This window comes from Aedes aegypti, chromosome 3 (genome assembly GCF_002204515.2).
Source record: "Aedes aegypti strain LVP_AGWG chromosome 3, AaegL5.0 Primary Assembly, whole genome shotgun sequence".
Taxonomy (NCBI): Eukaryota; Metazoa; Arthropoda; class Insecta; order Diptera; family Culicidae; genus Aedes; species Aedes aegypti.
In genome coordinates, this window is record NC_035109.1 from 342,814,458 (window position 1) to 342,839,457 (window position 25,000).

Below are 25,000 nucleotides of genomic sequence, written 5' to 3' on the forward strand. Positions count from 1 at the left end.
TCGACAGTCTATCGTCAAAAATCAAAAGTTTTCTTCATTTGAGTAACATGTTGTATACATTTCCAACCGATTGGTGGGAAAATATTGAAAATCTACCGATAAATGGGTGAGTTATTAGGGTAACGTATATAACTTGGACATGCATATAATTTGGACAGGCTAGTTGTTGTATGCTCATTTACAATGAGATGATGAGGAATTTATGTACGGAAAATCATGTATTGCATTATTAATACACTATGCTACTTATTAATGATGACCATTTTCTTAACAATTACAAATTGGCTTCAAAAATATCAAAATTGTAAATTGTATCAACAGAACATCTGTGAAACCTACGAATGCAAGAGGATGTACGTTTCAAGAACATACATTAAACGCAATAATAGCGCTCAGAATAGGCATTCGTAAAAAGTTTAAAGGCGGCAATATGATAAAATATGTCTAAAATTGAAGTTAAGTTCATCTAAAATCTTAACATGAGTATATAAGCCATAAATCAGGTGGTGTCCAAATTAGATTACGGTTTTTGTTCAATTGATATAATTTGGCCATCTGATGAAACGCACCGCAATGTCGCATGCATGCATACTTGCAGGCGTATTTCGTGGATCTGATGATATTTGCTTGCATTAAATGAAATTATTGATTATCACTAATATACACATCCAATAAGCGAAAAAATGCCTAAGTCACATGTAGACTTTTAAAACATTATGATATGATCGTCTCTTTAAGAAACCATTGAATAGATATTGAGATAACGCCCCTGTCCAAATTATATGCACATGAGGGTGTCCAAAATGTATAATTGATGTCCGAAATGTATAACAGACAGGCCGCTAAAAACGCTATTTTGGCAGCTAATGCTACAGTTTGTAAGCTTTTTCTCTCGAGAAACTCAAAGCTCAATGATACATCAAGCATATAAGTATCATAACGTAATTAAATATTAGTATCTAAGGCAGTTAATCGATCGCCGATTCCAGACATATCCTTAGCCTGTCCAAAATACATAATTTACCCTAGTATTTAAAATCTTACATAATTTCGTGACGGTCGCAACATTTTAGATTTTCAATTGACACCCAGTATATTGCCGTAAGACGTAGTTAACGTCAAAAAATGTCAACAATTCCAGTAGTTAATTTCAACTCCACATAAAAAAAATCTAAACAATTCCAGCAGTGAGTGTCAAAGATCAGGACAGTCAATTGAGCGTGATGAAAGAGGGACAGAGAAGGAGAATTTTGCGTGGCGTGTTCAATCATTGAAGTACCAGAATAAGTTGACTGCAGAATTCGACTTCTCTGACGCAACACGCCAACTTGAGACACAAACCTTTCGGAAAAGCACCACGGGCTGACTCCGACTACAAAGTTTGCGTTTTATTAAATTATTGACAGTTCCTCTGACAGTTCGCATCTTTGTTGTAAACAACGGGAAAATTTTCTACTGATGCAGTTTACGGGTTTCCTGAGCGCTTTCGCAGCTTTAGTCAAGATAATTCACCAAAAATCCAATTAAAAGTCATGATAATTTTATAGTTTGCTGCCTGAACGTTTCGTAAAATGTTGACCTCAAAGATAAGCAAAGTGGGCAAGGTGGTAATTTGCGGTGCCAAAGGTGTCGGAAAGACCGCCATTCTGGAGCAATTGATCTACGGCAATGTTACCATCGAGTCGGTAAGTAGCCCTGCTGCAATGAGTAATTCACTCTGCGTAGCGGAAACTGGTGAATAACTGGACTTTCTCTAATTAATGTGCAATTTATGCCTGGGGATGGGAGTGCTTGCTTGGGTATTTACCGCTAGCGCTAGGTTGGAATTCATGAGTTTGATTAGGTTTGATGACGAAGATGTATGTTTTTCAGGAAATTCACAGCACAATTGAGGACACCTATGTAGCAAGTGTTGATACAGGAAAGGGCAGCCGAGATACGTTGAGGATCTACGACACTGCTGGCCTTCAGGGCAGTGTTCAACTGCCGAGACACTATCTGTCCTACCCGGATGCCTTCGTTTTAGTATACGACCCAAGTGATCCATCCAGCTTGGACATGCTCGGTGGAATCAAGAGTGATATCGATAAGTATAAAGATAAAAAAGAAGTGAGTCATACGGGTTTCGAGTTGCAGGGCTGGTAGCAGGTCTTTGTTTATAGACTTGGTCACTACATATCTATTTTGAAGCACGTATCAAAAAAATCTATTTTTAATGGAATGTCTTCAAAGTCTCTATTTTAACCAAAATGGTATCTGAAAGTCACTTTTTTCTTCATTGCGTTTGTAATGATTCCTGGTGCAAAATTCTAGAAACGAACACAATGTGCTCCGATCAAATGTATTTCTTTTCACATGAATATGTCATACTTGGGAGAACTGCATCGTTTTTTTTGCAATTGTGCGTTTTTGAAAGGTCTCGATTTCTTAAGTTTTTCATGCTAGGATAAATTTTATAGATTTCTTAGGAGTTTGTTCCACAGATTTTGGAGAAAATAAAATTACCGAAGACATTTTCCTAGAATTCCTTCGTCAATTATTACAGTTATTCTTCCAGCCATTTCCAAATGGATTCCTTCGGGAATAAATACACGGTTAATCCCAGAAGTAGAACAAAATCAAAACTACTTTTTGTAAAGGGTGGCGACAACACATTTGCAGTAAAATTAATTACCTATCTGTTATGAACGAAGTGCCCGTTCTCTGTTAACCCACATCACAACGTTCCAAAAAAAAGATAAATAAACTACTAAATCTCTAATCATTTCTGAAAAATCGCCCTGGCATTACTTCGGAGACATCCCAGGAAGAATGTCTAGAAAAATTCTTCGAAGGTTTCCTTGGGAAATTTCGCATAGAATTTCTGGAGTTTCGGAATTCCTTTTGGTAATTCTACAAATATAACAGATTGACTTCTTGAAGGTCCCTTAAACGAAGTTCTTAAGGTGAAACACCTCGGAATCCAAAAATGGCCGTCACAATGGCCGACTTGTGCCCCTACTCACGTTTTCAAAGGCACTAAACTGGAGAAATAGTTGGCAAATGTTTCTGATTTTCTGATGCTAGTGCACAAAGCCAAAATAAACAGTTCACTGTGCTTGGATGTTTTCTTCGCGAGATTTGTGACTTCGAAGTTTCAGTGCAATCTGAAAAGTTGATTCCAAACTGTATCACCTTAAAGGAAGTCCGTAAATCTTCGGAGTAATATCTGAAGGAAACTTGGCAAATTGATGAAAAATATGAAAAATCATACACTTAGGAATCTAATTTTTTCTTTAAGTTCTTGTTAGGTTTCTTGTTTGGTCTCTTTTTGATATCTGTTTGTTTTTTAGGCAAAAGGTCCTGAAGGTCCTATTTTCAACACACTTAAAAGCGGTTTTTTTCACCACCGCTTAGGCCTTAAACCTAGTTTAACCATATGGGTAAACTTGGTTTACGGCTTAAGCGAAAGTGAAGAAATCGGCCCTTAGTCGCTAGTCGCTACCAGCCCTGTAGTTGAAAACGGGTTCGTGAATCATCACCGTTTTTTTTGCAATCTTTGTTTCAGATATTCATAATCGTGATAGCAAATATGCGGTCTCGGCAGACCCGCTCGGCCGGATCATCCCCGATCAATTCCTCTCAGCATTATCAGCTGAACAACGATGCAATCGAATCGAATCTCACGCGGGCCAACAATTGGTGCGCTCGTGAGAGGATCAAACACTATACCGTCAATGCAATGGAACGGGCTTCGCTGTACGAACCATTCGTGCAGTTGGCCAGCCGATTGTATCCTCCTCAGACAAAGAGTAGCTTCCCACAGCTTCGTCAACTGACACAGAAAACCTCCAAAGTAGACAACAGTTAGTGAAATGTTCTGTGCATTTTTATACTAGGAACCAAAAATTGCTTGAGTTGGAGTCGACATGGCGCGACTCTTGCCTGCTCGAGACTAAAACGGTCTGAACGAGCCTATTGGGCTGTTCTTAGTGATTGTACGTTGCAATTATTACTAGAGTATTATAGTTTCTTTCCTTTTATGTTCAGGGAACCCGTTAGACTGCACTTTATTGTAATGGAGTTTTAAAAATTATTTAAAAGAAGAAGCACCATTCTCATTAGGGCGGCGCAAGGCCTCGGCATCCTCGAATTAGAACGCTAAGTTCAATGGGCATTTACAACGCCCGGCGAGTTGTACTTAGTAGTTGAGAAGGTTTGATGGATAAGCGATACTTTGATTCGTGACAAATCGTGTGTTATGAATAGGAGAAGGCTACGTCATTTGTGTACCCTCTTTTATCCGTTTAGGTTCATTTTTAAGTATTAGTTCATTACGCACCCAGTTTATAAGCATTCTGCTTCCTATTAGTCATCTATCGAAACGTGCATCTCCTGAAAACGTACTTACTAGAATTAAGGCTCGGAAAAGTAAAGTTAGGATTAGTTGATATCAAATAGTAAGGAAAGCAAACCCAATAGAAACGAAATACATTTATTTTGCTTTACAACATTTTGATTGCAATAAAGTATTTTTTTTTTCTTGTTGAAAAATCTAAGACTAGTTTTAACTGCTTAAGTAGGTAAGTACTTGATATTACTTAATTTGGTGCTGCTGCATGACTTGAACAGAAAGGGTTCAAATTGCTTCCTTGTCTACCATTTGAGAAGATATTTTAGCTTCCGCAGAAGAATCGGTGTGCCGAATATCTTGTCCCACATGGTGCTGCTGATGCCGAAGCCTGTAAAGAGTGATTTGAGAAAAAAAAAGTATTATATTATTTTCTTAATTAATGATAACGAACTGTCGATAAATTACAACACGATTCTAATATTACTATGATTTAAACCTTCACTTGTTATTTTATATTTCGATCCATTGGCGGATCCTGCATCAAGTTCAAAGCTTTTGTATTTTAGAACTAAAGTAATCATAGAAGCAGCTTGTAATTTTACTAAAGATAATTGTTGCAAATTATTTGTAGTTTTTTAAACAGATTGAAAAAGAGTAAAAACAGAAATGTATCATACCCCATTAAACATTTGACAGTTCAACAGCCGACTAAATTGGTTGAATAATCGGTCGATTGTTGCACCGACGCTTATGGAAGATTAACACAGGGATCAACCGAATATCACCCGATTTAATAGGGTGGGCCGACGCAATCCTACTAAATCCAAGCAAGTTGACCTACTAAACATCAGATTTTCTCGGTCACCCGATTTAATCTAGCGATTAGTCAGTTGATCGCTGTGTTAAACTTCCATAAGCGTCGGTGCAACAATCGACCGATTATTCAACCAATTTAGTCGGCTGTTGAACTGTCAAATGTTTAATGGGTATTTAAATCGCCTAACATTATGCAAATCGCAGACCCCGCAATTCTAGAAGCTCACACACGGTAAGAATTGTTTACTCAGATACAAAGTAACGATGGCACAATAATTGTTATGCTAAGGGAACATTCAAAAATTATGTCCATCTTTTGGGGGACGGGGCCGGGTTATCTTCAAAAGTGGTAAACATCAGTGAAAGTCAGGGAATTTAATTTTCAAAATTGAATAGGCATTTTGAGTATAGGTCGATAGGTTGTCTGAAGTTTATGTAAGAAATCTGGGGTTCACGTCTATCTGGCTTGGGAGGCTTACAAAATGTTGGAATTACGATAAAAAAACATATTTCGGGGGAGTTAATGGAATACCGGGTTTAAATTTTCTGAAAATCTTTGGAATTTCGATGGCTGGGCTGGATTCCCGAGGAAATCTTTGAGATTCTGTCATGTACCTTCTGCAGGAATTGAATCCTGAGAAAATTGAGAGAATCGCTCTCTGTAACTATCATAACATGCTGCACATTATGAGAGACTGTTTATCGTATACTGCTACAACTTTGATCAGATTGGGGGGGATAGTAGTGCATGATAAAACCCCTCTAAACATGCTCCAAGCCTGGGTACATTATTACTATTGGAAGTTCGTGGATTGTTTATCGTGCCATTAAAGAAAAATACCTATCCCCAACGGTAAACAAGCGAGAAAAATGGATTGTATCATCGCTCTCTCTTTTGGGGCTCTCGCTCGCTGCTTCCATTTATCAGACTTGTTACACCTTGCGATCCAATGACGATCGTGTACCGCAACAGATGGGATGTTTTTCTTTGCCTGCTTCGATCGTGCTAATTCTGCAATGCCTGACCTTCTGAATGCCGGTAGGAATCTTTGGAATACCAACGGAGTTTTTTGCGATACCCGTAGAAATCCTTGGGATTTAGGTTGGGATCCTGGGGCTCTGAAGAGGGTCCTCATTAAATTCAAACATAACCCAATCAATAAGGACGTTTTTTTCTACAAATCTCAAGGTTCCCACCTGAAGTTAAATATTCCCATAAGATTGTCAGTATGCTTATGTCCGGGGACGTCCCTGGTGTAGTGATTAGAATACACGCCTCTCACGCCGAGGACCTGGGATCGAATCTCATCCCCGAGATAGTCACTTATGACGTTATACAGTGGGATTCCGTTTTTGGCAACAAAGTCGAAATTTTTAGTTGCCAAAAATGGAACCGTGCCAAAATCGGAATCCATGTTTTAATTTCACAAATATTATTTGTTTGTCGTTACATCATCAATATGGCACCAAAAGATGGATGCGAAATTCCTCGGCCCGCAAGCCGCATAAGCACCCAAGATCTATAACTGTGGACCGTAAGCTAAGCTTCTTATCACTTCAATTTGAAATGAGTTTTAATTGTGTTCTAGAAGATGAGCACACATGCAATGTTATAAATCATTCATATGAAACCAACAGAAATTCTCAAGATCCCTATATGAAACCCCAAGAGCCTGATATGAATCTTCAGGTATGGGGCCGTTCAAATATTACGTAACGCAACAGGGGGAGGGAGGGGGTCTTACATAGTGTTACGGTCCATACAAAAATTTAAAATTTTCCATACAAATGTTGTTACGTGGGGGTGGGAGGGGGTCTAAAAGTGACAAATTTTGCGGACTCTGAAGTTGCTTGCTAGGAATCAACAGGATCTTGCATAAAATTTTCAGGATCTTGTTTGTAAGTCAGATAAGAATTGACATCTATCCAAAAGCTTGCTAAAAGTTTTAAGGGAATTAGGAAAACTAACTAGATTACAACTAAAAATTTACGAATTATGCATTCTCAGGATCCCGCAAGAAACTACTAATGTCTAATAGAAATACCTAGATTACACCCCCCCCCCCCTCAAGAATCTGTTGACAATCTCAGAAGCCCACTATGAAAACATACAATCCGTAAAAATCTCCAGAATCCAGTAAAAAAAACTCCTAGATACAGTTAGCGATCACCAGGATCTCGTAAAGAACATTTGGATTTTTTCATAGGACCCGTATTCTTCATTTAAACCTTGATATGGTACGCACTATACTCCAGCCTGAGCGCCGTTGGTGTAGAATATTCGATCGTGTCTTAAAAAATCGAACATCATACAGAGTCTTTATCGTTTTAATCACACACTTTGCTGTCCTCGCTGAGATTTTTTTTAGTTTAGGATTTGTCATGGTGGCGCTATTAAAGGGCATATAGAAGGAGCTGGTAAGTCATTTATTTATTTAGCTATTGCCTAAGTTATGGAGTATAAGTTGACGCTTCTGAAACTTACTTGAATACGAATTTACTTGAAATACGCCACTCATTTTATGTATGAAGTTTTATAAAAAGCTAAGAGACACGGTTTGCTTGGCTTGCTTCTATTATTGCAGTATGATGTTAAATACGCAAGGGATGTAGTTTCACCACGAAGATTACAGCTGAAAAGGCGAGACAAAATATATGATTCAAACTCTGTGAGATTCATAGACTTCTTGATGCCCTAGTGTCAGTGCTTTGTTCAAACGAGCTGTTCAAAACCTGAAGAAAAAATATTTTTTATTGAGTGTATCATCTACCGGAAGACTACAGTGGGCTGGTCAAACAGCGTGAATGTCTGAGAAAAGATGTTGAAACCCTTGTTAAGATACTCGTAGAAATTAATAACCTCGTGAAACATTGCGAACGAACGACCATCTCGAATTAAAAAAGGGGATACGGGATCTCTAGATTGCCAATTATTGCACACCACCCAATTATTGCCCACTTGCCAATATTCGGGTGAATTTTGTTTACGTTTGCAAGCTGCGGGACCTAAGCTGGTTACGTAGTCCGTAGAAGGCCCTATTCGCAGCCGCAACACGTCTTTTCACTTCGCGGGAAACGTCGTTGTCACATGTCACAAGTGTTCCAAGATAAACAAATTCTTCAACAACTTCAAACGCATCCCCATCAAACACTACCTCAGCACCTACACCACTATGCCTGATTCTGTCTCTACCTGCAACCATGTACTTCGTTTTGGTAGAATTAATTGTCAGACCTATCCTTGCTGTCTCCCTCTTCAGAGGCGCGAAGGCCTCTTCCACTGACCTGCGATTGATTCCAATTAGGTCTATATCGTCCGCAAAGCCAAAAAGCATGTGCGATGTTGTGATAATAGTGCCATTTTTCTGCACGCCATATCTCCTAATAGCACCCTCGAGTGTAATGTTGAACAGTAAATTCGAAAGTGCGTCTCCCTGCTTCAATCCGTCTAACGTCACGAACGACGTTGACACCTCATCTGTGATCCGAACACTTGATTTCGAACCATTCAGCGTAGCACGTATCAGCCTAATTAGTTTCGCCGGAAAACCAGGTTCAGACATTATCTGACAAAGCTCATTTCTTTTCACTGAGTCGTACGCCGCCTTCAAATCAATAAACAGATGTGAGTCCGGAATTTATCTAGGATCATTCGCAAGCTAAAAATCTGGTCCGTTGTCGAAACACTCTTCTCATGTGAATTCTTCCCAGAATTCTTCAATGATAACAAAGTCTAAATCATGCTGAGAAGATCATTTAATTACTTTCAGAGCAACACTGATTTTTGCTGTCGAACATAGTAGCCTGGATTACTTTGATCTATTCTACCCGTCAGGAGCACCACTGTTGCATGCCGAGCTGTTGGTTAAGCATGCAAAATACAAACCCACTTTATGATTATGAACAGCAATTTATCCTGACGTTCAATCGAAATGTGGTCTTCGGCAAAGTTGTAGCTGAAAGGATTTCACACGAGAAGAGTTTGTTCACTTTTCTATAAAATATTATGACGACGAGATAGGGTAAATTATGTATTTTGGACAGGCTAAGGATTTGTCTGGAAACGGCGATCGATTAACTGCCTTAGATACTAATATTTTGTTACGTTATGATACTTATATGCTTAATGTATCATTATAATTTGAGTTTCTGGGGAGAAAAAGCTTACAAACTGTAGCATTAGCTGCCAAAATAGCGTTTTTAGCGGCCTGTCTGTTATACATTTCGGACATCAATTATACATTTTGGACACCCTCATGTGAATATAATTTGGACAGGGGCGTTATCTCAATATCTATTCAATAGTTTCTCAATAGAAAGGTCATATCATAATGTTTTACGAGTTTGCATGTGACTCATGCATTTTTTCGCTTATTGGATGTATATATTCGTGATAATCAATAATTTCATTTAATGCAAGCAAATATCATCAGATCCACGAAATACGCCTGCAAGTATGCATGCATGCGACATTCTAGTGCGTTTCATCAGATGGCCAAATTATATCAACTGAACAAAAACCGTAATGTATTTTGGACACCACCTGATTTATGGCTTATATACTCATGTTAAGATTTTAGATTAACTTAGCTTCAATTTTAGACATATTTTATCATATTGCACCCTTTAAACTTTTTATGAGTGCCAATTCTGAACGCTATTATTGCGTTTAATGTATGTTCTTGAATTGTACATCCTCTTGCATTCGTAGGTTTCACAGATGTTCTGTTGATACAATTTACAATTTTATTATTTTTGAAGCCAATTTGTAATTGTTATAAAAATAGTCATCATCAATAAGTAGCATTATGTATTAATAATGCAATACATGATTTTCCGTACATAAATTGCTTTTCATCTCATTGTAAATGAGAATAGGACGACCAGCCTGTCCAAATTATATGCATGTCCAAGTTATATACGTTACCCTAGAGGGCTGAACACAAAAGGTTGGCGTTCTCCATAGTAATCTCTATATAAACTTCAAATGGCGTGTGTACAGTCAAATTTCTTCACTTCAAACTTTGGGAGGATGCTATTTACCATAATAAAAATGATTTAAGCATAGGGGAGTCAAAATTTTAAAATTTGCGTCACTCTATTGACATGAATTGGTCGGCGTTAAGTCAGAGTGGACCAAGCGACATTTTTCAAATTTTGAGTAAAATGGGTTTAAAGTTTAACGCTCTGTAATTTTTGATGTCGTTTAAATTTTGGATCAACATTTCAACACATCTTTATGTTAATTCCAAGCAATATAATGTGAAGTGATAATCATGAAAAATCATAATCCAAACCTCTGATAGAATGTCGAAAAATCTGACGAATCTCTTGAAATGTTTTTCATTTCCTCGCATTCCTCAGCGCGCTGGTCATTTTCGCTATTATGGTAATCAACACTTGGTCCACTCTGGCTGCACACTTTTATCGTTTTTTTTTATTATCATCCAAAGTAAATTTGTAACATATCTCTCGCAATTTACAGTATTCATCAAATCTGATCAAAGTGAAACGGACGTAAGGTAATTTCGCATCTAATGAGAAAATAATCCAATTTTCCCAAGTTTTGTACTTGGTCCCCTCTGACTTAACGCCGACCAATTGAAACTAAAATGTTAATGCTAAACACTAATGAATACTGCATCCAGCTACGAGTAGATTGTTTCTCTTTAAAAAGTTCAAAACCATGTACTTAAAGCGAAACTAAACTATCATTTGCAGCGCAATTCAAGTAGCACTCAAATTGTAACATCATGAGCCAAATTTCTCCCGCCATAAAATACCTAGCTTCTACCAAAGCCAAATCTGAATGGATTTCAATTTTTTTCAACGAAAACGGAGATTTATTTTATGGTTGCATAAACATTAGTTTTTCTTTGTAAATATGAAAGCGTTCAATAATTGGCGCACCACCAGCAGCTGTAGTCTTATTTACTGGCTATGAATTACGCCTCGAGATATGCAATGCCCAACTGACAGAACAAAATGCAGTTTTGTACTCCTACTGGGTGTTTCTTTGATAAAATCATTATTTCATCGAATTATCATGCAAACTAATTTGTTAACTTTGTTGTTTGGAATGTTAAATAACGCCGTCTTCAATTACATTAGCAAGTCAACTTCACGCAAAAAGCAAAATTAAACTTGTGTGCAATATTGTAAAGTATGCATTAATAGGATGCGGGTGTTCCCGAAGTGTGCAATAATTGGGTTTTGGCAAAGGTTTATGAATGTGGAAAAAAATCAATCAAATCAATTAAAAGTCACAACAATTGATGGGAAATCAGATTGTTGAATATATGCGCTGCTTCCTTAACCGCGCAATAATTGTCAATTTAACCTAGTTGGTGCGATTAAGGAGATTATCGACAAAAATTGAGCCCGGAATAAGATAAACGTGAAGTTGACATGCTTTTCAATTGAATAAAACATAAATAAATTGACACAACGATAAATACAAACAAATAATTGTTTTAATGGTATTTAAAAATCGGGGCCTTCCTTAGCCGAGTGGTTAGAGTCCGCGGCTACAAAGCAAAGCCATGCTGAAGGTGTCTGGGTTCGATTCCCGGTCGGTCCAGGATCTTTTCGTAATGGAAATTACCTTGACTTCCCTGGACATAGAGTATAATCGTACCTGCCACACGTTATAGGAATGCGAAAATGGCAACTTAGGCAAAGAAAGCTCTCAGTTAATAACTGTGGAAGTGCTCATAAGAACACTAAGCTGAGAAGTAGGCTGTGTCTCAGTGAGGACGTGATGTCAAGAAGAAGAAGAAGAAGGTATTTAAAAATGCTGCCAAAAATGGATCCATTTTGTTGCCTAAATCGGGGGGTGCCAAAAATGGAGCATGCCAAAAACGGAATTCCACTGTAGTGACGACTTCCTTCGGAAGAGAAGTACAGCCGTTGGTCCCCAGATGTAGTAGCCATGGGCTAAAAATCTCGTTAATAAAGAAAGAAAATAAAACATCAAGATGTCCTCATTGACATTCCTAAGAATTCCACTTCAATTCTCGGATATCCATACTATGGATAATTCCAGAAATTATAAGATTCACACCAGAAACACAGGAATACCACAGGGATCGCAATACTTTCATCAGCATTCCAGGGAATTATATCAGGAACCATCCAACATCTAGTATATACTGTAATACTAAATGCTCTCATTTATCTTATGCGATTTTCCCTCTTCAAGGGACCTCATATTTCCTCCAATCTTCCTTTTGACCGATGGCTCAAATCTCTTCATTGGCCGGAAACGTGCCCCTGGAGCCGGCCATCTAATACCTGAAATCATTTTTGATATATCACGGTTGATATATCGTGAATTGGCATTTGTCTTCAAATGTGTGGCTACTGATTAGCCGGAGATCAACCAAATTGAAGAAGACACAGCCTAAGAAAAATAACATTTTTTCATGTCTGAAGAATCGAATTATTAGTCTCTAATAAATTTGGGGTTGCTGAATTGTATTCCACTCTCATAAATGTTCCAGCACCGTAATCCGGGGTATCATTGATCAGCGGGGTAACATTGATCGGAATGACTCATCTCGTAAAAAGTTCGTATCATCATTTATTGATGGAACATTTCCAATTCACAAATGGTGCTTCTCTTTCTTATATTCATAAGCTAATGTAAGTGATTATTTTTGCGAAAATTGCGTTTACATTATGCGTAAATTTGTCAACTTTTCGAAACAATGATTTCAATGGGTAAGGATGACACTACCGAAGATTCATGTCTCACATATGTTCTGCAAACGATATGAGCAAGGAAAATGAGGTTCTTACTAAAAATGGTATTGCCGAAAACGATTCCGTTGTCAAAACTTTCATAGACATGCTCAATTAGGCAACATAAACGAATTACTGTAAAGAATATAGAATTCCCTTAGTACATTGGCTACCTTTAGGCGTATTCCGTGATTCGAAGTGTTTTTAATTTTAAAATAACTCGAAAAGTAGTGTTTGATCTTCAAAAAGTGTTTGACCTTCATATTCGGCTTTGGGGCCATGATTTAAGTAAGTAACGATATTTTCAATATTACCGTACATTGTTTACATAGGTGATCAATGTTACCCTTTATCAGCTAAATCAAAAAATAACTTAAAACATTTTTTTAAACATGCTTAAATCTTTCAAAAAACAAAATGCAGTATATAGTCACGAGCTATGGGTGGCAGTACTTGTTTTAAAAATATAAAATTTGAAACATTTGCATTTTCAAACGAAATATTTAAGAAATATAAAAAAAAAAAATGATCAATGCTACTCCGGATTACGGTACTTACTTTCGTTCAAAGGTCGCCAAAGTTATATCACAGACAAAAAGACATAACACTCAAATTATTTTCATCACTCAGCAGAATAGCGCCCAATTCAATATTTGGTAGTTGTCCGACGGGCCAGTCGTGGCGCTCGGATCGCTTTTGCTCGAGTTTGACGTTTGCTCACTACCGCCATCTAGTTCGCGGTTGGCCAAATGAAATATTTTTAGCATTGGGCGAAAATAATCACGTGCCTATGTTTTAATTTGATAATTGTTCTAGCGGTTACGTCTGTTTCTCTATAATTGTATAAAACACTGGTTTTAACAATGTTTATATGAAATTAAAAGATTAATCTATCTGATATTTTAGTTATCTAATCCAGCAAGCATGGAAAACAGGACTTCAACTTCCATGTAGGATAGGATTCGGTTTGAATAGCACGACTTCGATCAAATCGTTTTTTTTTTCAACATAGTATGAAATAGTAAATTCTGAATTTTCAACAGCCAATATCTCAAGAACTTGACGTGCTATAATATTGAAAAGAAAGACTGATGGTTCTGCAACGTTAAATTAACGAATTGAGGTTTTATGATACTTTAGATGAAAAATTATTCCGCAATGTAATGCTTAAGTCGACATTTTACTGTACATGGTTGCAGATGAATACAGAAGCTGTAACACTACAGGTAGGTTATACGTAATGTGAATGAAAAACTATCAAAATGGCAACTTACCCAGATCATGATGCACGAAGTGATGCTGATAATGGTATCGCTTCATATGATACAAGTGACCACCATTCGGGCTTCCGTAGTGAATGTAGTAGTGAATCATGTCGTACGCGAGGTATCCTATTTTGATTAAATGATTAGATAGGTCTATCAAACCAAAAATGAACTTAAATTTGTCCGCTCACGTACCAATCAATCCACCGGCCAGCATCAGCTGTGGGTAGGGAAGCAGTAATCGCACCGGTTGGTAGAAGAATGTGGCCAGCAGCACTGCTGGAACCGGTGGGAATACCAATCGATACGGATCGAACGGCACTTTGTGATGAAGTCCATGCAGCAAAAAATGGAACACGTGCAGGAATCGATTATTCTTCGGGTCCAGATGGAACACCCATCGGTGCAGGGAATACTCTAGCAGGGTCCAAATCAGCACTCCGAAACATAGACAACCGAGAATGATCGGCGAGAGATGGTCTCCGAGGGTCAGTTCATCGGGTCGTTTGGACAGGTTGTATTTTACGCCCAGGTGAATGATGTAGCCGATGGCTGGGATCCAAAATGCGGGCACTAACCACCAGGGGGTTTTGGTGAGGTTCTCCAGTAAAGCTGGTCCAAAAAGGCGCAATTCTCGGTCAACCGGTTTATTGACCCAGTCCACGTAGTGTTTGCCGAGCGTTGGTATCTGAACCAGCATGGGTTTGTTCCAATTCACGAGGTGCTGTATAGGGGATAAACATTTTGGAACGGTATAGTAGGCAAATAATTTAGGAAAGTCGTTAGATGTGGGCAGGTGATTCAGCCTAACGAAACCATACGTTTAGACAAATAATTGAAAAGGACGGAACAATAACTGCAATCCAAGATTAATTATGTTTATCTCCTAGCACATTATAATTAAAGCTGTCATTGAAGGATGGGAAATATTTGACTAACAACGGCTAAAAGTCTCGATAATAAAGATAATAATAATAATATTTGACTTAGAATGCAATGGTGGAAAATGAAAAAAAAGATTAATCAGAAAAAAGCTCTCAGTTATAATAAATATAGAACTTCTTCTTTTTTCGGGGATGAACCAGCCTCGGGCTAAATTTCCCCATAATAAAGAGCCAATTAATTAATAAACTTCTTCTTCTTCTTCCTAAATAGCCCAGGGAAGTGGTTCACCTAGAGTGAATTTATAGTAGAAAAAAGTAGAAGTAGAAAAAAGGTAGATTTTGTATGAAAATTGACAGGAAAATGAATGACATGTTCATCCACTTCTCCTGGCCTATGGTATAGTACTGAATTGGGGTTTTCATTTATTCAGAGCTATTCCACAAAACAGCTCGAAGATTGACTGCCATTACAAAGGTTGAACCGCCCTTTTCACACGTTAGTTAAGAAATAATGTGTCACCTTGCGTAATTCACTTTTTAGATTCCGTTATCTATTTGCATAACCAAACCGACCGGTGACTTTGTGATAAGATAAGCCTAGTTTGACTAACGGCTGTATTGATTGATTGAGGAAGAGAGGACACATACGGTGATTTTATTATGTTCATGACGTATGCCCATAATCATAGACAATCAGACGTAACGCAATACTCTGATAATTTCCGATCGATACGCTTTTAATCATTTGAACGACATTTAGTTAACCCAGTGTTAAATTATTTTAGAGATGACGATTTCAATCGTATTCGTTTGAGTTATTATTATCAGAGATAAAATTTGCGGCTTTCATGTTCTATTACTCAATTGTAGAAGAACAAATATAGGTCTCAGTTCTAAGAATAGACAAATATTCATCATCAGATCTAGTACGACCATTTTATTAAAAATTTGATGACGATTTTACTTTTCTCCCATATACTTTTTTATTGACTTTTTGTAGATAAACACCAAGCATAAATCACGCATGTTCTAGAATTAGAGTGAATGCAACATAATCGATTTCTCTTAATTGATCCCCCTTTTGCGAATAAAGGTGACAAGATGCAAGTTTCTTAGCACTTTTTCACTTGAGGACGCTAGTCAGCGATGCAATCTTGCATCATGAGGTGGAAACATGCCAACAAACTTACATATTGTCAGCTTCATTCACAGAAGAGAGGATCGATAAAGAGAAATCGATCATGTTACTGTGGCCCTAATTCTAGCACACGCTTGATTGAATGAGCGTAGTTTATTAAGTAAATATACATAAAACTAGTGCCCCAGATAGCCGTAGCGGTAAACGTGCAGCTATTCAGCAAGACCAAGCTGAGGGTCGTGGGTTCGAATCCCACCGGTCGAGGATCTTTTCGGGTTGGAAATTTTCTCGACTTCCCAGGGCATAGAGTATCTTCGTACCTGCCACACGATATACACATGCAAAAATGGTCATTGGCATAGTAAGCTCTCAGTTAATAACTGTGGAAGTGCTCATAAGAAAACTAAGCTCAGAAGCAGGCTCTGTCCCAGTGGGGACGTAACGCCACCTCCGAAGAGGACCGTCTGTCGAGTTATGTTTGCCCGGCAAGAAACCCAACCTCAGGGCGGGTTTGTTTTATAAGAGTCCAAATGGCAATTTAGGGAACGATACAGAAAACTCAAAGGTATAGTGGATCGAGATTTGTCAGTTATAGAGGTCGCCTTAAGCGATTCTCAAAAAATAGTTGATGCTGACCGTCATTCTACCGACACAAAAAGACACCACTCACGAGTATCATCACTGGAAGAACTCACTAATTCAAATTTCCCTGTCCGCTTCAGACACGTGAGTGGAGAGACTGATTTCCCAGGCAGTCTACCCTGGCGTACAAAAAAAAAAAACAGAAAAAAACAGGTAGAACGACGCGAAACGTGAGAAATCTCGAAGACCAAAAAAAAAAACTGTTACAGGGAAAGCACTAACATATTACAAAATTACATTTGGTTGTGAACAGCAAAAACATTTAGAAATTTATTCAAATTTGATAACCTAGGTTTTTATTCATAATTGTGTGTTCCTTTCTTCTTCATTCTTCTTCCTACTTTCCCTAATGTGTGTGCGGATTTCTAATCTGATTCTATCGACATTTATCGATCATCTTCTTCTTTCCGAGCTCGGTTAGTTTGGTTTGGCTTGTACTCACGGACCCTTTTAGATGCTGCGATGAATGCCGCCGGCAAAGCAGAAGAGCCGGACGAAGAATGCGACGGCAAAGCAGGATTCCGGATTTAGCGCATATCGACGATGGTGGTATTGCGACTACCACCCCAAATACAGCAACGAACTGCGACTTTTTGGAATTACTAAATGAAGAAGCGTCGCACGCCGGAAATTACATGTGTCGTTGACGGATGACGCAGTTGACGACGGTGGGGATCGTCGGGGGCTTCACACGTGGCCTGTCCACGCTAATAGAAATTGGTGATGGCCGTTCTGTTGGAACGGTTTGTTCCCTTCCGGCTTTCCCCTCAAACCGGGACTTTTGAGCGCTGAAGCGTGGGGTCGAGAGCAGCATTTAGCGCGTAGATGCGGTGTGCCGAGCTTGGGCCGTAGATCGCTAGACTTCGATCCTAAATAAAAAGCCGTCGAACGGCTTTTCAAACGACGATCCTTATCAACTACGAATGAGAACCAATAGAAGCGCTATCTCTTTCGCTACCATTCCATCTGAATGACCTGTATCGTTACGTCTATTTTTGGACTCTATTTATAACGATCGTTAACGTTCGGGCTTGAACTTTGAACCTTAGGCTTATTCGTGTTTCGTGGTGTAGTGTGTAAGGCGACAGGGACTTTTATTTGATATAGTATTCGTAGAAGGCGACTTGTATGCAAGTTTTGTATGCGGTTTTGGAAAAGTGCATTTCATTTTGAACGATGATATTGAATATCGCATATATTTAAGTGAACTATTGAATTTGTTAATTTTGACATTGAAATAATATATGATTAAATGAAAAATAAATTAACACGAATAATAAATTAACATTGAAGAACATGAAAAAAAAACAATATAATCATATAACAATTTATGTACATCTATATTTATATTGAATAAATCTTTAAATAATATTTACAAAAAAGTGCCCATGCTACAATGGTCGAAAATTGATAAAATATTTAAGGTCGATATTTTTCATAAATTCTGTGCGAAATAGCCTAGAACCGTATTTTTTTGGACTTGGTTTGTACAGTCTACTCTCCCTTACTCGATATTGAAGGGACCATCGAGGTAGCCATGAAAACGAACTTTTACTATGGTTCTCTAACTCGATATCGAGATACGAAATATCGAGTAAGGGAGAGTGAACTGTAAAACAATGATGTTTCATACATAGTAAACTAGGTTTTAGATCCGCCAATATATCTACAAGATAAGATCTAGCCAATAAGATCTACAAATTAATATTTATTATTCACAGATTATTGAAAACTGCGTACTGAATATTTTGTTCGGGTTTAGCGCTTTGAATTGTATAGCGCGACAGTTATGCGTAGGCATACAGTAGCGGGACAGTTATGCGTAGGACAAATTCACTTGGATTGCTTTTCATGGGTTTAAACACTTTACATTTTTTTAACTCTTGAAAATGTTGATACAATATTTGCACACATCTTTGGGTTGCTTTCAAACAATCTGTTGTGAAGTGAGAAAAACTACTAATTGAACTTTAACGCTTCACTTCACTTTTACAAAATACAAAAATAAAATACTAAAAATCACTACAGTCGACTCTCCACTTCTCGATGCTGTACATCTCGATATCTCACCCAATGTCGATGATTTTCTCGGTCCCTTCATTCTGCACTGCATACATTTTCTCTCTCCATCTCGTTATCCTCCTTATCTCGATGTGTTTCTGTTGGTTTTTTTGTTCCCAATTTTCTCTCTATATGTCGATATGACCATTATTATCGATGGATACTAGATCAATGTTTTGGGATTCAAAACAAATTAGGAACGCGAAATGACATCTGATTGTTTATTATTTTCTTGGTAACGGAGTGGTTTTCAATCTAGTATTCATTAAAAATTTGTTCTTTGTTTCGATCTCTCCATATCTCGATGGTCCCTTCGATATCGAGTTGTGGAGAGGCGACTGTAGTAAGGTGAGCAAATTTAAGCTAAGTATGCTGTTTCACTCAAGAAAAGTAAACAAATTCCTTGACTGAATGATTCATGAAATCTCCTACAGAGAGCCCTGTTTGAAATGACATTTCTTCTCAACTGCGTACTACAAAAAGAAAAACCTGTGATCTCGCCCTAAAAGCTATCGGTAAGCAGGTGTGTAGCTTGTTGTTACTGAGCAGTTGTATGGATTTAGACGTTATTCAACAATGCTACGATGAAGAAAAGATCCTCCTTTATCTACCAGTGGTTATAGTTTTCGTTCGGTTCCATTCTTTTTCTTAGAAACAAAGAGCTACACACTCGGTTCCCAATGACTTTTAGGGCGAGAAATGTGATTTTGTGGACCATTTCTGGGAAGAAATTTTCCACGCATCAAGATAGGCGATTGCTTGTCTTGTCAGTAGCGAACCAGCCTTTAAGGTAATTATAGAACGAAGCCATACCTCAAATTTTCAAGAGCACAAGACTTGAGAACAAAACAGCGCTCCGAGTTGAAAATTCATCCCATTGGTCATCACCAGCAAGCAAGTAATTTGATTGATTTCCAACGCGAACTGTTGTCAGATTCTTCAGTCTTGTGCACTTACTATAGCTTGAAAACTAAAGATTTGTTGGATTAGGGCACTGAAGACCATAAATATTCAAATATGCGTTTAATCAGAGTGGAACAAGTGAAAATCTTAAGTACCGGCCTAAATATACTGGTTCAAAAACTAGGTTCTAGGATATTCCATACAGACACTATAAACTTCTATCGGACTCTGGAATCGACTTAGGAAAAATAAATGCAATTATCAATCGGTTTATTGCTTTTCGACACTTGGTCCACTCTGCACATATATTGTTGCAATTTCTAACCAACTATCTACATATGATAAATGGCCGGAAATCAGAACAGAAGCAGCGAATTATGGTAAGTTTATGAATTTCTATTGATAAATGAGAAGAAGACTCCTTCCATGTCGAAAAATCTGAGAAATCACTTGAAATGCCTTGCATTTTCTCTAATTCTTCAGTTGAAGCAGTTAGTTAGATATCAACTCACTCACCTCCATGCTGTCGTCGGTCGTCTGTGGAATGACTCCGTTGGCGTGTTTCGTTCCGTTAGCACCATGTTTGAGGCCATTGGATTTGCCATCGATTGCATTATTGTTTTTATCACAGATTTTGTACTCCTTCATAAGGTATTTTGCGGCCTCCGAGTGACCCGGTGCCTTCTCGAACCGTTCCTGCATGTCCTGTTGATGCAGACCTTTCAGTGTGTTAAGCCCTCCGGGGTGTTTGTGGGCAAAGTCAGACAAATCATAGACAGAGTCCTTGTAGCGGACCAGAAGTGGGTCGCCTTTTGTCATTTTTATGCTGGATTTGGTACCTACTAGAATTTAGCTGATCATGGGGTGTTTGCCATACGGGCTCTGTAAAACAATATAAAGACAAGAGGAATGTATTTAAAACATTTTGCATTTGTGGACTTTAAAGTTTCATTGCGGTTTTATAACTGATTTAAAGCCAAAAATGATCCTTCTACGATATTCTAAGGTCCCGTTAAATAAACTCAATTTCAAAACTATACATTTTGTTTCGGATCCTACACTCTTACTACTTTTCGATGCGCCTCTAAGCACCATGCAGTGTTGAACGATGCTATCATTAATATGAATCAATATTTGCTTGAACATTCAATCACATTGCAAACGCCAAGCGTGCCACGGCAGCAAATGGAAGTACAAATACTTGATGTGATTAGATATCCAATACTCAAAGTACAATTTCCCACAAAGGTTACTGCAGTTACGTATTGTGCGGCCTGGTATCCTAAGTGGAAATCTCCGTCATCCCGTCCGGTCTATTAGATTATTATCACTCCCTTAAACCACGGCGACAACGAAATTTTCCACCTCGAATTATTTGTCTACATAGAGCATGACCGTCCGTGCATTGACTGTTCACAAGAATACATCAATTGGATCCTAGTATCGATTTCAGCCATGATAAACAGCAAACATTGTCGACTATAAAAAGCACTATAGATCCAAAAGTAGGTAAATCGAATCAACCGCGAATCGCTGATATCCGGCTGGCAATGGCTGGTATGTAATTATTTACATGGAATCAATCATCCACCCGGAATCGGAATATGGATGGATTCTTGAGGCGGTTGCTATCAAATATTTATTAACTTGTTGTACCACACCGCATCGGATATGGGTTATTTTGCTATTTTAGTGGGAATGCAGGCTTCTAAGTGATTTCCAATCAAATAATTGCGTTGGAATTCTACATACTGTGCCCTTCTTCTAATTTTGTTGTCACATTTTTGTGCATTTTATTTTTGGAAAAGGGAAGGAAGATTGCATCGGATCGTCTCGTTGAATTTGATGCACTTATCTCTTGAGCTACATACCCTTCGAGTTCTTTTGAGTTGGATTTTTTTTGTCAACCAGCACATCCAACCATCAATTCATTCCATGTAGCGGACCTTCAATGAGCGAATCCCCACTGTACACAAACAGGTCGGAACAGTTTAGGAACATAACTATGGAAGAATTTTCCAAATCCTCTAGCCCGGTCTCAAGTTATTTAGTGACATCCAAACATTCCATTCCATTTTTATTTATATAGATTTAATAAGGATACAAATATTTCACCACTTTACTCGTCATAATTTTACCAGTTTAACAGCACACACAATTGATACAGGAAGTTATGAAGTGGTAACAAAATTACTAGAACGACTGAGTAATGTATTTTAACAGCCGATTATAAATTTCTAACAAACGCTGATAGACTTGATAGACGATTACTTGATCAAATTTGTCGGTGATAGCAGTTATCACTGAATTGCGAGATATTGACGGACTTAATTATTTGTACACTTAAAGTGGTTCAATTATAAGGAAAACTTGTTTGAATTTCCTCATTATTGCAATACAACGTACTAAATTTAGCAATTCAACGTACTAGAATTATTGATTTTCGAACTAACACCTTTTTACATCGTAACATTCATATTTTAATATACACTTCACTACGCATTTGCACATTTATACACTTTGTTTGAAAATGTTGTGGAAAAATATGAAGTTGGTGCAGTCCCATATTGGAAAATAAAGGCATAACAGTCTTTATATAAACATTGGATATTTAGCAACTGCAAAATTGGAATTATATTTAGTTCATATTTTTACTGATCAATATTCACAGAATGAGTATTCTGTGGGGTGGATCCAAAAGAATATGGAATTCAGAAATTCACTAGAGAATTATAAACATTTGTATGATAATGCAAACCTCAAACTTTGAGTGCTATTTTCTCAATGCCTACTAATGCTATATGGAATAGTTGGTCGGCGTTAAGTCAGAGTGGACCAAGTGACATTTTGAATATTTTGAGAAAAATGGGCTTAAAGTCTAACGCTTTGTAATTTTTGACCTCGTTCAAATTTCGGTTCAATATTTCTACACATCTTTATGTTACTTTCAAACCATATAATGGGAAGTGATAATCATGAAAAAAACATAATACAAACCTCTAATAGAACGATTTTTTGATGGACTATGTGCACTTGGTCCACCCTGACTGAACAAAAGATAACCGTTCAGTGATTTGGTGCACTCTGACTGAACAATTTCTAGGAAAATAACAACCATTTGATGCTTGCATGGTCAAACTGGGTGCATATCTTTAAGATAAACAGACTATCAACATCCTTCGACATCAGTATCGTAAATTATTTAATAATCCATAACCTCAATCCTGAAATCAGTGACATTATGATACAGTCGACTCTCCACATCTCGATGTTCTACATCTCGATATCTCTCCCTATGTCGATGAGTCCCATCAGTCTGCATACATTTTCACTCTCCATATCTCGATATCCTTCTTATCTCGATATCTCTATATCTCGATGTGTTTCTGTTCATTTTTCGTTCTCAATTTTCTCTCCGTAAGTCGGTATGACCAATATCGAAGGTTACTAGACTAAAGTTTTGAGATTCAAAACAAATTAGGAGCGCAAAATGACGTTTGTTTGTGTTTGTGTTTTCTTGGAAACGGAGTGTTTTTCAATCTAGTATTCATCAAAAATTTGTTCTTTGTATCGATCTCTCGCTATCTCGGTGGTCCCTTCGATATGGAGATGTGGAGAGGCGACTGTAGCTTGAAAATTCAAGTTTTGCTGAGTCAGGGCATTGAAGCCAGCAATATTCTAATATTCGTTCAGTCAGAGTGGACCAAGTGAATATCTTGAGTCCCGGCCAAAATATACTAGTCCAATGAGCGGGTTCTAGGACATTCCATTCAGACACAAAAAATTTCAAAATTCAAGTTTTGCAGAGTCAGGGCATTGAAGCCAGCAATATTCTAATATTTGTTCAGTCAGAGTGGACCAAGTGAATATCTTGAGTCCCGGCCAAAATATACTAGTCCAATGAGCGGGTTCTAGGACATTGCATTCAGACACTATAGAACTACTGAAAGCTTCTATCGGACTCAGAAATCGATTCAAAAAACGAAATAATCAATCAGTTTATTACTTTTTGACACTTGGTTCGCTCGGTCTGCACAGAAAGTGTGGCAATTTCTAACCACCCATCCAAATGTGGTGAACGGTCAAAAATCAAAATCCAATGTATCAAATTTAGTAATATTTACGAATTTCTATTGATGGATGAGAAGATGAATCATTCGATGTGAAACAATTCGATAAATCACATGAAATGTCTTTCATTTCCTCGCATTCAACAGCGCGCTGATCATTTTCGCTGTTATGGTAATAAGCACTTGGTCCACTCTTACTGCATATTTTTATTGATTTTTATTGATCATCCAAAGTAATTTTTCTACATTTCTCTTGCAGTTTACAACATTCATCAAACCTGATCAAAGTGATATGGAGGTAAGGTGATTCGCATCAAATGAACCCAAATTTCCCAAGTTTAGTACTTGGTCCACTCTGACTTAACGCCGACCAGTTATGCCTTTATGGGCAGTGCTGTAGTCATAGAAAAACAGACGTAATATTTTTGTATTTTGACATGGCGACGTGGTTAACGAGTTGCATTTGATGATTTTATATCTCTTGCTTTCTTTGTGTCTCTCCTTGCCCTGGTAGAGTAACGGTCGTATTTTGGACCCCCTAAGAAAGTGATTTTAGTTTTTTGTCCCAATTAATTAATTGCACAGCGTAATCAAGTCAAAGAACATGCCAAAATGTAGGGAAAAACTTCCTCTACGAGATAAAAATGCCCATACGGTCATGTAGGGTTCAAAAAACGTCGAAAATAATCAAATTGTGAAGCACTGTTTTTCATTATTTTGGACACACCAATACATTTTGGACCCTCAAAGTATATATTTTGACGGCTTCGATTTCTGTGTGTAACGTGTTGTAACGGTTGCATGGATGGACCGATTAAATTAAATTAATTTCAGATAAAATAAACACATTTTCTATGTACAAATCGTTGATGCTAGTGCGGAATAGTTGTATCTTTCCAAATGGCATGCGAATTGAGTTGGCCTTTCGATTTAAACTGGTAAATTTGCAGGGTAAACCCCAGGGGGTCTAAAATATATAGGGGTCCAAAATATATTGGTTACCCTATGCATTTATTTGTCGTGGTTTGCGTTTTAGCTCTGCTATCTCCGATCGTGACAAATTTACAATCATAACATGATTTCAATCGAATAAAAATCATTTCATGTTCTCTAAAACTGATTTAGGTCAATCAATCATTTTTTCA

General features: G+C 37.7%; 2 protein-coding genes across 3 annotated transcripts in view; one reads left to right on the forward strand and one right to left on the reverse strand.

The window, feature by feature from the left end:
• Window positions 1-1,412: 1,412 nt before the first annotated feature.
• LOC5579113 (NF-kappa-B inhibitor-interacting Ras-like protein) lies at window positions 1,413-4,504 on the forward strand. The gene is made up of 3 exons (XM_021855581.1): window positions 1,413-1,685; window positions 1,873-2,109; window positions 3,548-4,504. Exons 1-3 carry the CDS (start codon window positions 1,572-1,574, stop codon window positions 3,848-3,850), a joined length of 654 nt encoding a protein of 217 aa, XP_021711273.1. The 5' UTR covers window positions 1,413-1,571; the 3' UTR covers window positions 3,851-4,504.
• The window catches only part of LOC5579114 (dihydroceramide fatty acyl 2-hydroxylase FAH2), a 29,729-nt gene continuing 9,187 nt past the window's right edge, over window positions 4,459-25,000 (reverse strand). For both annotated transcript variants that reach the window (XM_001657263.2, XM_021855580.1), the window contains exons 2-5: window positions 20,302-20,667; window positions 14,353-14,881; window positions 14,167-14,283; window positions 4,459-4,721 (exon numbers count right to left, since the gene is read on the reverse strand). In XM_001657263.2, the coding sequence (XP_001657313.2) occupies window positions 4,636-4,721; window positions 14,167-14,283; window positions 14,353-14,881; window positions 20,302-20,604 (1,035 nt within the window). In that variant the 5' untranslated portion in view covers window positions 20,605-20,667 and the 3' untranslated portion in view covers window positions 4,459-4,635. The remainder of the gene's footprint in view (window positions 4,722-14,166; window positions 14,284-14,352; window positions 14,882-20,301; window positions 20,668-25,000) is intronic.